The sequence below is a fragment of the Labrus bergylta genome, chromosome 23, assembly GCF_963930695.1.
Source record: "Labrus bergylta chromosome 23, fLabBer1.1, whole genome shotgun sequence".
Lineage (NCBI taxonomy): Eukaryota > Metazoa > Chordata > Actinopteri > Labriformes > Labridae > Labrus > Labrus bergylta.
In genome coordinates, this window is record NC_089217.1 from 21,309,312 (window position 1) to 21,326,138 (window position 16,827).

At 38.3% G+C, this 16,827-nt stretch overlaps 1 protein-coding gene across 3 annotated transcripts in view; it reads right to left on the minus strand.

Annotated features, from left to right (window-relative positions):
* Window positions 1-1,331: 1,331 nt before the first annotated feature.
* The window catches only part of LOC109987637 (protein PHTF2), a 46,621-nt gene continuing 31,125 nt past the window's right edge, over window positions 1,332-16,827 (minus strand). For 2 of the 3 annotated variants that reach the window (XM_020638787.3, XM_020638786.3), the window contains exons 4-21: window positions 15,489-15,545; window positions 11,759-11,828; window positions 11,196-11,354; window positions 10,280-10,445; window positions 8,854-9,015; window positions 7,549-7,777; window positions 7,035-7,181; window positions 6,794-6,950; window positions 6,591-6,661; window positions 6,198-6,326; window positions 6,019-6,104; window positions 5,728-5,920; window positions 5,503-5,634; window positions 5,305-5,391; window positions 4,227-4,382; window positions 4,049-4,144; window positions 3,834-3,959; window positions 1,332-2,982 (exon numbers count right to left, since the gene is read on the minus strand). In XM_020638787.3, the coding sequence (XP_020494443.1) occupies window positions 2,962-2,982; window positions 3,834-3,959; window positions 4,049-4,144; window positions 4,227-4,382; window positions 5,305-5,391; window positions 5,503-5,634; window positions 5,728-5,920; window positions 6,019-6,104; window positions 6,198-6,326; window positions 6,591-6,661; window positions 6,794-6,950; window positions 7,035-7,181; window positions 7,549-7,777; window positions 8,854-9,015; window positions 10,280-10,445; window positions 11,196-11,354; window positions 11,759-11,828; window positions 15,489-15,545 (2,244 nt within the window). In that variant the 3' untranslated portion in view covers window positions 1,332-2,961. The remainder of the gene's footprint in view (window positions 2,983-3,833; window positions 3,960-4,048; window positions 4,145-4,226; window positions 4,383-5,304; window positions 5,392-5,502; window positions 5,635-5,727; window positions 5,921-6,018; window positions 6,105-6,197; window positions 6,327-6,590; window positions 6,662-6,793; window positions 6,951-7,034; window positions 7,182-7,548; window positions 7,778-8,853; window positions 9,016-10,279; window positions 10,446-11,195; window positions 11,355-11,758; window positions 11,829-15,488; window positions 15,546-16,827) is intronic. The other variant, XM_020638789.3, reaches the window with a different exon arrangement.

Below are 16,827 nucleotides of genomic sequence, written 5' to 3' on the forward strand. Positions count from 1 at the left end.
GCTGCTGTATCTGCCCGTTGAGCCAGTTCAACATCAGCTTCATGAAGGAGTCGACCTTGTTACAGATGAAACCCATCATATAGACTTTTTGTTTTTTTGTCCGGTGATAGCTGGAGGAATATGAATTCAGCCAGGTGCTTCTCTGTTAGCTCGTACTCCCCGTTGGTGATGTCACTGGCCATTCTTCTATAAATGCCCATCACATTGTCCTTCTCATCCTCTCTGATCAGATCCTCCACAAAGCAATCCACGCCGTTAATTAACAGCTTCATGGATGCTTTGTCCTTTATGGGAAGTAATTTGGCAAACTTGTTCCTCAGGATTCTTCAAGAGAACTCCCTCCCCCACTGAGCTCCAATCTTTAGAGAAACATTCAAAATGTAATTTATGAGGAATAATACTGTGGCTTCCTCTTCTTTAACTCAGTCACATGCTGCCAACACTCTTTCCAACTTCAACTTAGTGAATTACAAGATGTGGTAAAGCTGTTTAGATCTGCAACATGCGCTCTACTAAACTGTTAGGAGGTGTCCTTCGTCTTGTTAATGTCTCCCTATCTTCTTGAATCTTCCCCAAAGGTTTACGGTTCTATAGTGTAATTTTGACCCTGTAAGGTTTGATGAAAAGCAAAACAAAGAAGAGGACCCAAGTGATCTGAATATAAACCAAATGTTTTTTACACAAACAAAATTGTACTTTCTTAAAACAAACAAAAGGCCGTCAAAATGGAATAAAAACCACATGAGGAGAAACCAACAGTCACAAGGAAACTTTGGAAGACAGGAGATAAGAACTCAGTTAACTAATGACACAGGACTCTCAGGGCAATCAAAATGGAGGGAAACAAGACAAGAAACTACAAAATAAAACAGGAAACATTAAAGAATAAACTTTGGAAAAAAATAATAAAAAATATATACAAGGGAAACAATTAACAGGAAGGAAGAAAAACACAAAATGATATCCAAACACTGAAATAAACAAAAACTAAACAAGAAATCATGACATACCCAGATGATCATTTTTGGGATTGGTCACCAGTTTACCTTTGGGGAGTCAGTCATGATGCTTCCTCACATTTTAAGGCATATGCGAGCAGGGGGCAGTTTTCTTTAGTTGATAATAAATTAAACTCCAACTGCAGGTTTCCCCTCCCTTTACAAAGAAGCACTCTGCTTATTGAGGTTGTGAATAGATTGAGATGAAGATTATATATTTTGCCTCTACATTTTCTCTGTCTTTAGGGTGTGGCTCATTGTTTCTCTGGCTTCAAATTAAGCGGTACTGAAAGAAAAATCTATTTAAAAAAAATAAAATATTGCATTGGCACATTTGATGTGTACAACAAAAGACTTGTTTATTGAAGAATTGCTTTTTATTTTTCTTATAAAATGTAGAACTTGTGGACAGACCAGTTCACAAAAAAAATCTAATTCTAAATATTCAGACTCTTTAAAAACAGAATCACAAGATGAAGTTATCTGCATATGTTCATACATACAATTCAAACTTCTTCGTTCCTTAAAAACACAGAAAAACATGCCAAGCATTTCACATGAATGTGTGAATACAAACTTTACAAATATATGATGAAAGAATGAAAACACAATATTTTGAAGTATTTCCAAAGGAAACATTTTAAAGCATAATGCTGCAAATACATTCTGTTTCCAGCTGAGTCAAACAAACAAACAAAAACCTAACAGTAAAATAAGCACTTTGGTCTTCCTCCGCGGGCACACTCAAGAACAAGATTAGTTTCAGTGAGCAACATGCTGACTCTTTTACAGATTGTGTCACATTCAAGATGTTTTAATTTGATAACTTCATGTATCATCCATGATTTACTTTTGAGTAATGTGAAAACACTTTTTGAAGTCCAGAGTTATAGTCAGCTTAATCTGCAGCAGACACACACTACATCAAACAGAGTTACAAACAAAAATCTCTCTGACATTGAAATAGACGTCATTTATTTTCTTTAATTTATAATCCGTTTAAAGTGCAAATTTTCACTCGCGTTCAAAAAGTCTTTAGGTTCTGGAGCTTGATATTAGGTAAAATAAAATCATTTCAGTGGCTGATCACTCTTAATATGAACTGACAAAAACATGGTCATGCTGTTGTGAAATGCGGGATGGAGTAATGAGGTCTGGTTTGAAATGTAACAAATACACATATATATATATATATATATATATAGTCCCCGCCTTGTTCCTATCAACCAACTATCAATTACAGCTTTGTTCATGTAACTTTCTAACATTAGTTTAAATGTAGGAGCTGCAGAGGTCAGAGGTCAGGTGTACAATTGTTGGGGTGCTGAGATTAAGAGAACTTACAAAACAAATAGTTTAGAATAACAAATTCCTCAAAACTATTTAAATTTGAGTTGAGATAATACAATGTCACTGCATCTGTAGTTTGATCACAACAACGTTTTGAAGAATTTACAGCACCTTCTAAAAAAAACTTTAGGTTTTCAAACTTCCCAATTTCTTTGTCTGAAGGAAAACACTATCACCATTTTTTTTTTCTTTGCCAACCTTTTTTTTCAAACTCTCTTAAAATATAAATAACTTAAATGACACAAATTCAAATGAAATCATTCTTGCCTCATCAATACTTTGCCTTCAGATTTCTGAAATGTTGTAAATGCAGCTGAGAACCTAAACCATCAAATGATACAATTATGCCTTTAACAATAATACAAACACTTTTTGTAGACAGGTAAAATATAGCATTGTTTTGTGTCAAATAACACAAAAATGAAATAAACTACAATTCAAAAAACCCTAAATAAAAACACTGAGTGGGTAAATAAATAGTTTGTGAATTGCACAAAGTGGGAACGTTGAAATCACTCTGATATGTAGAGGCCGACGTTCCTCTTTCAGTCAGACGAGCATTCAGTGAGTCAGTCAGTCAGAGCGGAGGTCAGCCTCTTTACACTGTTTAATGTCACGATTTGATCTTCCACAGCTGTGAACACAAACACATTCAGGAGTTAAACACACAGCAGTCTGCAGTAAATACTTGGACTCCCTTTGTAGGAATCCAGCTAGGTCTCGCTCTCGGTTCCCTCAAAGCTCAGCCCTTCGAAGATGTCATTGGTCAAAGAAATCACCTTGGTTGAACTCAATAGATTTGTGTGGATGAGTTAGACTTCTGCCGACAGGGCGGAGGTTCACTTAGGAGGTCGAAATCAAATAGATACCTGAGGTCGTTTGTTCCATCAGCTGTTGGGTTTTTAAATAAGCTGTTTGCCTGGAAACTTTTACTATGGACTGTTGGTCTTTGGTCCCTTATCTCACTCACGTCCATCATGGTGATATCCATGGTAGTTATGTTTTATATGTCATTGTGCTGTTTTTTATGGATGTATTGACTGTATGGACCTCTGTTGCAAACCAAATTCCCCCTCGGGGACAATAAAGATTTTCCAAAACTTCCTCATCTCCCTCACTCACTCCCTATGTTAATAACAGGCCTTAGACACCTCTGGATTCGCAGCATTTATCTTTTCTCAAGATGAAACTTTTTGATTTAGTTTAAGTATTTGTAGCACGTTTGATGTTTATTCGGTTGTTTTGGGTTATTGCAGCACGTGTCCTTCATTTGCAGCCTGTTTCAGTCTTTGCCTTTGTTTTTGAGGTAATACAGTTTCAGCCATTGCAGGTGGTTGCTCTAGTTAGCCACCATGCCTTGGGGAGGAGGAAGCTGTGCTGCACAACTCATTTGAAATAGTGCTGCCACTTTGTTAGGAGCTCTGGAGGAGTGACACATCTCCTCTGTTATAAGACAGAAGTGGACAAAACAAAACACACACTCACTTTGAGGTTAAATCCTAACAGGTCAGATATGACTCCTGACACAGCGGACAGGATGACCACCTGGGTGATGTTGTAGAGCAGAGGGTTCATGGTCAAACCGTACAGCCTGAATGGAGTGTCCAACTCCTGCGGAGAGAGTGAGGGATGAAAAACAGATCAAATGAATGTTGAATTCTAATAAAAAGAGTCCTGACATGCAGATAGACAGTTCTTACCTTCAGTAGTTTAGTAGCCAGTTTTAAGACGTTGTTGACCAGAGTGAGCTCCTCTTTCTTGTTTGGTTTCTTCTCCATCTTCAGATACAGGTTGATCTATGAGAGGGATCAATCTCTGTTTTTGGAACATGTCAGCTGTACAGAGCATTACTCATGTATTCTCCTTTTGTGTCTTTACCTGTTCAGTAAGCAGGATGGAGGTGTTGCTGTACTTCTTGCTGGTCTCTGAGCCTAGAGTGACAAACCGGAGCAAGAACAGAGACAGACTGGAGCACCAGATCACCAGCTCCCAGTTATAGTGACACTCCAGGAACGTCTCATGGACATGGAGCAACTGCACCAAGAGATTATTTTCACATTATTATTAAGTCTATAAACATTAGCTCCAGAATAAATTGTATTCACTTTTGAACATCAGGGCTGTCTTATCTTAAAGCAACAGTGAGTAGGTTTAAAAACATATCTTTGGTAGTTTTGGTCCCTCCAAGAGCAACTATTTCAAAAGACGCTGTATTGTTAATGCAAAAATTAAAAGAAGGTAGCTCTTTTAGCACTTGGCTTATAATGTAATAAAAATGGGCAACAAATAATAAATCCAAAGTTAGGGTGATAAAGTGTTTTAGTATAGCAATGAGCACAAAGTTATATCAATAGTAATTATATAAAAATGTAGGTTTGCCATTAGATGGAAGAAATATCTGACATTCATATTTTAATCCAAATAAATCACAGACAACATTTTGTTATCAAGGTATCATTTAAAATATTATTTGTTTGATACAAAATAACTTGTTTATTATCAATACAACCACAATGTTATTTAAAGTGTGGAGGTGTTTTTTTCAATAGGAGAAAATCAGGCTAGATTCAATGATATTGTCGTTTTATGTCATTGAAAAATGGTGCAGTTTGATGTTTTCAGATCTTTTTCAGTATGAGCGTATTTTAGTGTCTTCTTTGGTTATGCCACTGAGAGGCGCAAAAATACTTTCAGCTTAAGGCAGTACAAAAATGTAAAAATAAAAGCCTAACAGTTTTTATTTTTAAATGCAATTAATCGTGATTAACTATTGAAATTCAGTGATTAATAGCATATACAATTTGTAATCGTATAAAAGTCCTAGTTCTTTTAAGTTTTCTGATGTTTGCATTTAAAAATGTGTAGAAAAAAGGAAGCTGGACATGCATGTAATCATAACTTTTAGCTTGTCATGGTAGCTCTGATGTGTAGTTATATTTTTATATTTTTCAAGTACCTGTGCACAGCAGATGAAGACGACAGACAAAGTGAGCAGGAAGGCAGAGGACACTATCACATCAACTGAACGCTGAGGACCCCGTCTCTGCAAACAACAACAAGCAGAAACAAGTTAGTTTCTTAATAATTACAGCTGTGAACAACTGTACATTTATAATGACATCACAGACGATTAAAGCTACAAAACTAATCTTACCTTGAGGTAGGAGCGTAGCGACAGCCACATTTTGATGTTCTGAACTTTCTTCAGTCTGAAATGAGGGACCTCAGACTTTCTCGCTCTGCGTGCCGAGGTCAGGTGACCAAACAGCTTTGCAAACAGCAGCCTCTGAAACACACACAGAAGAACATTCAAAAATAAATCTCCACATGGTGCAGTAAAAAGAAGTAGGGATAATCATTTAGATGTTCTTTCTCTCACCTGTTTGTAGGTCCTCTCTGCTACGCTGAGCAGGAAAAAGAAGAGCCATATAAGGCAAACACGCACCAGGAAGCTGAGTGTTACCATGGTGATAACCATGGCATCTGATCCAGACCCGCCTCCCAGGGCTACAGACAGCAGCTCATTGGCTGTTAGCGTGGTCAGCTGATCCACATCTCGGTGCTGAGCCAGTCTGCAGGAAAAACACATAGAAGTCTTTGTTCTTTAAATATATTCAAGCAGGTACGTTCAATCTTCACACATTGAAGAGTTTTGGTATGTCGGCATTACCTGTACACAAAAGGAGTGAGGCCCAGTGTGACTGAAACCAGGTTCCCAAAGACCTGATAACCAATACCAGGGATGTAGAGGTTCACCTGTGCACCAACAGAGCAGTGTGTTTACATCTTCAACGTCTTTGATCATTTTCTGGCAAACCTTGAGAAGTTCATATTCCATCAGTAACTCACTCTGTTCATGATCATGCCGCTGATCTCCAGAACAGACATATCAGCCTTCTTACACTCGTTCCCCTCCCACACTATGGCGCTCACTCTCTCCAGGCCGGGGTTGGAGCTGTGCAGCCAGGGAATGTGACCCTGAGGAAGAAAAAAAAACATTCTTACTTAATCAAGCAGTTCAGAGAAGGTTGGTATGAATCACAACATTTATTTGATTGCCAGGTCACATATTTAAATTGATTTTAGGAATTATATAACTTTCTATTGAAATAAAGTAGGTCATAAAACAAATAAATTGCAGACATTAAAATGATTTGGATATAACCTCCTTTTCAGTGTAGATTGACATACAAACACACTTGAACACAAAATAAAAGGCTTTCTATAACAGTTTTCACAGACCTGATGAAAGGGGTCATCCCTGTATTCCTTTTTAGCAGGGGGACAGACGGGCGTCCCTCCTCCTTCTCCCTCTGGGGGGTGGGGGGAGGGGGGGAGGGGGCAGAGTTAGTTTTGATCCAAACACATAAAATAAGTGACACATATGGTCTACTACTATAGCTTCATACATTTGGTTCTATGCTAAGCCACTATGATCTTCTGACCTGTCTCTGAGGTGCACGATGATCTGCACTCAGCACAATGCAGGAAGTCCTCCCACAGCAGGTCCTCTGTCTCCGACTCGTGTCGAGTGCTCTCTGAGTCCTGAGTCCTCAGACTGGAACACCTGGAGCTGCAGCTGGTGCCGGACTTTGGGATATCCTGAGACACAGAAGGATTATTTTGTGAACAATAAGTGATCACATGTCCTGTTTTCATGGATAAAAGAGCTTTGTGTGTGTTTACCTCCACAGCGTAGTGTTTCTTGTAGTGGTTGGTGTTCTTGCGGTTTCTGAGAATACAGTCACTGTTAATTCTTTCAACTCCCCTACGGGGGGCGCTGTAGGACACTTCAGGGTCTTCCTCACTGGACGCCTCATCTGATGCTGGCTCCTAAAAACACACACTCACATTTAATGACTCTGTCAAGCAGATAGAACAGAAAAATGTTGAAAAATGTTGATAAATGAGACAAATGGACTTGAGCTTATATATCACTTTTCACACCTACACATTCACACACTGATGGTAGTGATCGCTATGTAGTATCATCCATCAGAAGTAACTAATCCATTCATACACCACCACTGAAGCAGAGGGAGCAATTCAGGGTTAAGTGTCTTGCCCAAGGACACAACGGACATGTTGCCCAGCTGGGGATCGAACCCTTGACCTTCCAGTTGAGATACGAGGTCTCTACCCACTGAGCCACAGCCGCCCTACAGTCATAGTGTGTCTGAGTCTTTGTTTGATTGATCACCTTGTTGCCACCTGCCACCATCAGTCCTGTGCTGCAGGGTGTGTGAGTATTGGTGGGCTGGACGTGCGAGCTCCAGCAAACCCCATCAGCTCTGTTCAACGTATCACAGTGCTGCTCGTGGAGCTGAAGCCCCTCCTCACTGCTGCGATTTGTCACCCGGCCGTCCAGCGACACATAGCCGTTGTCTGTCTCTGTGGACTTGTCGATGGACAGCTTGGACTTTTTGGATCTGACAGAGGAAGAGAGGAGCAGGGGAGAAAAGACAGACGGTTCAGAAGGTTCAAAAAGCAGACATACAGAGAAATTAAATTCACTTTCAGGATGCAACACTGTGGAACATTCAAACAAAATAAACACCGACTTTAGAAGGAAAGGATCTGAACTGATAACTCCATACATGAACACATTAGGTAAAGGGTGGACAAGTTTTTAACAATCTTGATGAAAATAAATTTGTAATCCAAGTTACACAAATTCACCACAAGATGAAATTCTAAACCTACCAAATGTGTATGTGTGCATGTGTAAACAAGTCGATAACAGACAGTATTAATGAATGGATCACTAAGAACGTTGAACTTACAGAGGTAGTGTGGCAGATAATGGATACATGAGCTACATAAATCAGAAATGTTCCACACTGTTATAGTCTGCTGAAACCTGTGGGAAATTTTTTTTGAGGATAAGAAATCTGAAACTTTATCATTTCAATTCTAAAATTTGAATTGCTCCACAGAGATTGAGACTTATTTGTAGACTTAGTTTTCAGAAGAGACCCTCTCCCCATGCTTTTAGAACGTAGCTCGATGAAGTCATGCAAATTTAAGTCAGCTGCAAAATCCAGGCTCCCTCACACAAAACAGTGATCCCAAGGACCACAGAGAGTGCTTAGGTTGTAGTGTTTCAGAATAAAGAACCACTAGCTCTATGGAAAACACATGAGTTCAGTGTTGAGAAGATTGAGTAACATTTTTTTGATTGTTGGTAATTCAAGTGATAACAAAAATCCATCAACCTTGAAGAAATTAATTAATTTTCTGAGGAGATCAAAGTTGTAAGCGGTAGAGGGAGTGATGTTGCAGCTGAAGGTTTGGTCTGAGATCAGGCTGGATTTCAGTTTTTGACTTTTTTAGTCATGACAAAATGCATGATACAAGACAAATTTGAATAATTTAACAAAATGTAAGAATGTGAATTTATGGGTTTTTACCATTCAGAGAATATTTGGATAAAGTCATGAAGTGGACTGAAGCCCAGCCTGTCTTTCCACATTGTCTTAGGAAAATTGAAAACAAAAATACACACCCAGCTTTACAGATATCATGCCAGAAATCTTGGAAGAAAGCGCCCAGGCTGTATGTGGTGCTGGCTGAGTGGGAGTGTGGCGCCCCTTCCTGTGTGTTATCGGTAGTGCTAGACCCGTCGCCTTCCCTATGCACCTCCATCTGAGATGCCTTCCTCAACTTCCTTCAGTTTGGAAAGAATAGAAGGTGGAAAGAGACTTAAAAGAGAAGGCGTGCAGACCAACACGGTTTGAGACTACGCTAGTGTTTGACCTGGCTGAATTTGACCTTTTTAATATGGTTTATAAAATCCATCAATCTTTATTTGTATAGTGCCAATTCATAACTAATGTTATCCTGAGACACTTCACATGAAGCAGGTCAAATATCTTACTCTTTGTAAGCTGGAGTCTAAAAGCAAAAAATAGATATTTAACTAAACTTTTTGCAGGATATGTATTTTAACTATATTTATCAAAATGACCTTTAAATATATGGTTTAAAAGATAGGGTGAATTATCAGTGATATAAATTAAATATGGTTAATGGAAAAACTTAAACGTTTTGTCTTTTTAAACACAGTAAAAAGGTCATATTGCTACATGTACTGAGACACATCTTGTGTGTGTCTATCAGATGAAATATCAATAAGAAAGAAAAGACCGAAAGAGAGATGTGCTCAGAACAAATTCAACTTTGTTCAATAGATGTACCATTTCAATACTTTAAACTGAATTATGACAGAGAACCACGTAGATTTGTTTAATACCTTGCACATTTAAACTTTACCTTTCCAAACCCTATAGCTCCAATACTCTACAGTCTGAACATGTTCTCTGTGTTTGAATCAGCAGCCACACTGAAAAGCTTTAAACCAACATATAAAAACACACACTGCATGAAGCCACTGTCTACTTTCACACACAGTGAGTCCTCTTTGTCTTCAACTGCTAAGATTCAATTAATCATGGAAGATTTGCCTTGGACTTAATTATGAATCAAATCACTTCATAGCTTTAAAAAAACTTACAGTGTTGAGATGAAAGCGACTCGAGGTCTGCTTGTGTAGGGTAAAGAGCATGTGATCTTTTTTATTTTAGGAACGATAACATGCTCTCAGAGAGATCAAAAATCTCAAGATTCAGTCACAAATCTGAGAATAATTTGAAACTTGGGGAACATATTTCCATGATAAATTAGCTTCTGTTCAGTTTGTCTTTCAGTGAAAGGACTGAAAGCAAAACAGTGAAGACTGTGCACACAACCCAGCAACACAATGCATAATTGTTTGTTTCAACGGTCTTGTCATCTCCTTTATCTCTTTCTGATTTTTATACTGTAAGGCGGTTTGTTCTCTGATAACTGAATGTTTAAATGTTCTTATTTCTAATGCCTAAATCATCTCATCTCACTGTTATTCACTCTTTATACATGGTTACTATGGTTACCTGCGTCTCTTCCCCCCGCTGCTGGAGGCAGGTTTTGGTGTTCTAGTGGAGACGATCTGACAGTGGACAGTACCCAGCAGCAACATGAGCCAGATGGCCCCAAACACCTCAGTGGCTGGTACTCCATGAGGCTGAGGGATGCTCATGTACAGGACTGCTGCTCCAACTGAGGACGGAGAAATCACTTTCATAAAATAGTATGAACAGAAAAACACAACCGTAGAGTGAAGGGATTTCATTCAATTATTTTCTGTAAATTTTTCAACAATTCCTTTGGAAATTTTCCCAGGAATTTGGGGAACATTTTCTAGGAAATTTCCCTCCAGCTGATTATCATGGGATGTTTTGGATGTTTTTGTCAACCTTTGTCTGGGAATTCTAAGCAAATTCTCCCAGGATATTGGGGAACATTTTACCGTAATTTTCCCTTATGTTGCCATTTAACAGACTTTATTTCACTTTCTAGGAACATTTTTGGGGTATTCGGGAAGCTTTCCAAGGAATGGTCCTGGATGTTGTTTTCTGAAACTATCCTCTGGAATTGTCCTGGGAATTTGGGGACATTTTCAAAGATTCATGAATTTTCCCTGGAACTTTCCTTGGAATTTTTACAGGAATTATTGGATACTTTTACAGGAATGGTCGGAACACACAGATTTTGGGAATTTGCACACATTATTTGAAACTTCCTTTGGGAATTTCCAAAAATCATTACCAGGAATTTTTACAGAAAAGGTTTTACAGGAAAGGTTCTGAAACTATCCCAGGATTCTTTAGTAAACCAACTGGCTGTGTTTTGCTTTCAGAATAGACTTGTAGGAAAAGCTTTTCTTCATCTCTTCAACTGTGTTTTTGCAGGAGACTTATTCAATGAGTTCATGTTGAGATGATTTAGCTGCTGAGTTTGAGAGCTTACCTTGTAACAGATAGAGAGCCAGTAGTAAGAGGAAGATGGCTCTGGAAGTGACCTGGATCCACCATCTGTAAAAGAAAGGGAAGAAGACGACCCTGACAATGCCCTTTCTAGTGAGTGATGTCCATGGACTCTCTGGTTTGGCTTTGGCAAAGGCCGAACCTGAAGGGGACAAAAACACACACTTTATGTCAACAAGTTATTAACTTAATACATCCTGAAGACACAATAGAGTTTTTATTTTCTTATCTTAGCAGATTTTCCTCTACATCCCCCCTCTTTCTGTTTCACTTCCTCTGTTCTCTCTTGATTAACTCCCAGCCTTTCTGTAAGGATACATTTGACTGATTGGATGAATAATTGAGAAGTGGCTGAATGTGAGGAGATAAGAGGGTTTGATAGAGACATGAGATGAGAAGGAGTAAGGAAAGGCTGTGACAGGTTGGCACAGCAGCACTGGCATCTCAGGTTGACCATTTATCGTTTTACACTAACTGAGACGGCCTGTGTCATGGTGTTGGCCTGCGCAGAACACCTGTCCAGTTATCTTATGAGTTTTCTCTCACCTCTAACCAAGTCAACGTCTATCAGGTCTGGTTTGACATGTCCCGTCTTCTTTGGCTTGTTCCTAAAGCCCTGCAGGGGGCGACAAAGAAACGCGCGCACACACACACACACACACACACACACACACACACACACACACACACACACACACACACACACACACACACACACACACACACACACACACACACACACACACACACACACACACACACACACACACACACACACACACACACACACACACACACACACACACACACACACACACACACACACACACACACACACACAGAGATTCAGTGTTTGAGGAGTAAACGGTGCATTCAGGCTCACACAGCTACTGGATGTGTTTTCTAAATCACTGCAAAGCCTCTACTCACATCTACATGATTTAACCTTCAGTCCCACACAGAACACATTTCTTTACACTATGATGCATTAACTGGTGTTTTAATGAACAATGAACTAGTTCCAACATACAGTTAATAGTGACAGGCATAATGAGTATTACTTCACACAATAAATGTAGGCCTATTGACCCTAAATTCCCTCATAATTAATCTTCACAATCCAGAAAAAGTGTGTGATGCTCTCTGTCTGTATTTTTTAGTTCTGAAACGATTTTGGACTTGGTGTCAGTCGTTGTGCAGAGCTCACAGCAAACAGTCCACAGGATTGTAATGTATAGAGGGACCTGGTGAGGTCTCTCTTCTCTTATCTCTCTCTGCAATAGAATAACATAACTATTGCATCTTTAAGAGATGATAAATGACGACACAAAGGTCTGTATTTGTGGACTTGAGAAACAGTTATCAGTAGTGTCTGAAGAGCTGCAGGTGTGACAGAGGGCATCAGGCACATGATAGGACAAGAAAACAGGATTTCATCTGGGTGTGAAACATTTTGTGTATTATGTTGTCACATCTGTCTGATAAATATGTTCAAGGGTAAAATTACGTTATTTCATCTGAAAAACCTTTCATAAGCTTTAATTTAGAGAGGGGATATACATCATCTATTATGATAAATAACTGACTTTTCTTGAGTTACAACCCTTTTACTGTGTCAGGGTGTAACAGCAGCAGATACAGTAATACCTAAAACTGTCAAGTACTGAAACCTACACTTCAACACTGCTAAGAGTTATAGGCTTCTTAACTACAGGCTTGATAATATTTGAATTAAATATTGGTTATTTTTTTCTGAAAATGTATTTCTCTAGTGTGTTTTATAAAAGCTTACATTCAAGATTTTTGGTTTATTCAGTAAATTAAGTTTGGAAAAAACTTTAAAATTATTTAAATTCAAGTATTTTAAAATAATTATTTTAGTATGATCACTCAATCCAGTATTTTATAAACACTAATGCAACAAAAATCTCTTAATAGTTCTAAAGATGTCATTTTAATCTAGAGTTACTTTGACATTATAAACAGTAAAGTAAAATAATACACAAAGCCGTCCACTTGAACCTGACTAGTTCAGGCTAATATTTACACACAGGCAAATCAAGTGGGACATTATCAGTCTGTGGTTTGATAAGGAAACATTTGGTAGGCACCCTTATCTCTAAATACCACAACCAAAGAGATAATACGCTTTGTGTGTGAATGTGTGTGAGACAGACAGGAAAGATGTGACACAGTAGACTAGATGGACATAAGTGTGTGTATGTGTGTGTGTCATTACAGAGCTGAGAGAAAGTGATCGATAGCTTCCTGTTAGGAGTAGATTTAGCGCAGCAGTAAAGTCCTTCACGGACCTTCTCTTATCTCTATTGTATTTATAGCTGCCTATTTTTATAAACCAGCTTTTCATCCATCCATGTACGAGTGCAAGTAATTCATTTGAATGTTAAGAGGAAAAGTTTAAAAAAAGCTACCTTTAGCTCTTTACTTGTGTCCTCTTTTAGGCGGATTATGATATTGATTTTCATTTATGTTAATTTTTCTGTTGTACTATTTGTTTTACAACTAAAACTTTGAATATTTAAATGTACTATAGAAATTAAATTTAAACCAAAAACACGACAGAATTTATTGTAGTTTCCCTTTTCCACCAGCAGGTGGCGACTAGTCTTTCTCTGCAGATCTTTGTAGTGTTTTCCTCATATTACAGAGTTAATGTGATGAGCTTACTTTAATTGGGCTCTTATTCTATAAAAAGTTAACTCAATTTGACCAAATAGTACAAAATAGATGTAATGATAAATCATTTTCCTCCCATTAAGGCTTTCATATCGAACTCTAAACCTAACAGACACAAACATGTAGGATTTTTATTGTTAATTTAATATTTTTTTATTTCTCCTTGCTTTACATGTCATTATGAAGGTTTCTCCTGATCTCCCAGTCATGTAATTCATGTTATTCTGGTAACTTTCCAGGCACTGCAGGGTTTTACCTGCTGGAGTTGTGTGTGTGTATGTGTGTGTGTGTGTGTGTGTGTGTTTGTGTATAAATATATATATATATTTTCTGTATATTCTTGGTCTGAAACATTACATGTGTTGATAATTCTAATTAAATGTTCATTGGAGCAGCTTCTTGAGTGTGGACTTAATCTTTCTCTGTACAAAGATGACACCTCTCATCACTGTCTCCACTACTTCCTTGTTGGTGGTTTATTGCTTAAATTAATATCATGTATCACACGTATCACAAAAGGCAAGAGTGCAGCGACAGCAAAGGACTTCTTGAATATTTTCACTGTCAGAGCCGTTAAGTTTTCATTAGGATGTTAGTCTCATTCTCTCCTTTACTTTGATCAATTACATTTTTTAAATCAATTTTAACACAATTTGTTGACTTACATTTGTTTTTGATTTTATTTTACCATGTAGGATTCAGCAGCATAAAATATAAGAACTGAAAAATTAAAGGCAAACAAAATCTACCTGACGTTAAGTGTTAAAGCAGGAAGGATTTGGACACAATTTGCACATTTCTGCTTTGAAATATAGACTGTATATCACCCGACCTGATTTTTTTTATTTCTATTCTCAAAGGGAAAACAAAGAAACCAACAGGTCTCAGAGTGCAGCTATGACACAGACACATTTTGTGTTTTGTCTTTTCTCCCTCTTAGTAACAGTTAAAAACATCTTCTAAACCCTACCTAGATGCCACACTGATCACATGCCTCATGCTAATCCAGCTGTGTGTTCACACCAAAGCAACCTGTAGAGGCCACATCTGTCTACAAGTGAACGTTATGAAACAGTTTGTTCCGCAGCCAATCATTTATCAGTGTAGCTACAGTGTGAACACAGAATGGGGTTAATTAACACACCAAATTCTGACACTGCCATCCCAACCAATAAGAGTCTAGCAGTCTACAGCGTGGGTGAGCAGACGTGCACTGTGGGACAACAGGAGGGACGTTCTCACCCCAGCTGTGTACTCACCAGAGAAATAAACTGTAGAGAATGAGGAAAAGATGAATGGAGAAGAAGAGATGGGGGAGGAGAAATGGGCAGGTGACACCCAGCCAGGAGGGCAGAGAGGAAAGAGTTATAACAAAAAAAAACTGGCAGAATGGTGAGAAACAAAACTGAGTGTCAGACAGAAAGGGGAGGAAAAAAAGATAATGCTCAACAAAGAAAGGAGAGAATGAGGAGAGACATTTGAGCACAGTGAAAAAAAAACACAAAAAAGGAAAAAGTGCCGACAGTTAAATAACAGACGCATGAAGGTGTGAAGCAAACAATGGCTGAAACAAACGTACCTTAATTTCTCGCTGCTCCACTGATTTCTCCCAAATCTGCTGGTCATAGGCTCCAATCTATAAAGTAAAATATGATCAGGAAGCAGCCACAAATGTTCACTTTCAAGATTCCTTGCTTTCATCATCTTTCTGCAGAAAGAGGAATGATGATCTGAAGGATTCATTTGTAATTTGTATTTTATTTCAAGGATAGCCACTTGAGATGCATCATCTAATTTTCGAGGGGATTCTTACAAAACATAAATAAGATCATCAGTAATTATAAATCTAAATAATACCAAAACATTTATACACACACACACACACACACACACACACACACACACACACACACACACACACACACACACACACACACACACACACACACACACACACACACACACACACACACACACACACACACACACACACACACACTTTGTAGACAGTCCTGACTCAGACATTTACATAGGATATACTTAATGTCTGCTGTATTTTATGTGTAAAATATCGCAGTCTGCCTTTTAGATTATATGACAGTAGATAACATCTTCATGGTCAGAATTGTGATGATTTGGCAAATAGCGATTATAATGCATCATGTTTTTGTTTTAGGGTTTTATAGCTTCAGCTTCATGATTGCAGCTGCCACAATGAGCTTTAACAAGTTTAATTATCACAGTTGCACATGATTTAAAGCATGGTAGTGAACCTTGACAAAGTAAATTAAGATTTCAAAAGTTAGAGGGCATCCTAAGATCTGTAGGAGAACAAAATATATGTAGCTGCAAACTTTGCAATAAGAAATATGCTGTTAATATCCTGTAAACCTTAATCTAACCTAATCCCCTTACATTAGGAGGTCAGAAAGTGATATCTGTGTTAAAGCTCAGTGTGTTCAGCTGTATTTCATTAAAAAAGTAATTAATTGTTTTAACCATGTTTCCCACTTAAATGTACACTATTCAACTTTTTAAAGAAACAGTGACCACAATGTCAGTCATTAATTGGTTTGACAACCACTCAGACCATTTCATCCTGCTAACTGTGGAGGTTTTTGTTATTTCTGAGACACCAACAACAACCCTCTTCCTACTTCCACATCCACTGTGCAGCTCAGAGGAAGGAAAGGCGCAGATACAACGGTTTTAGAAGTGACAGGAGCCATTTATGATTACGTGATATGTCAGTAAACCTTCTTGTTTGAGCACGGTTGCATTCACATCTCCGAGGACTGTACCTGAGTACTCATGAATCATGCCCGAGACCACCTCTTCAAGAACCAGAATTTGGGTTCAAGCATACTCAGATCCGGGCCCGGGTATCTAGTGTGGGAAAACACCCTTAAACAGAGTCC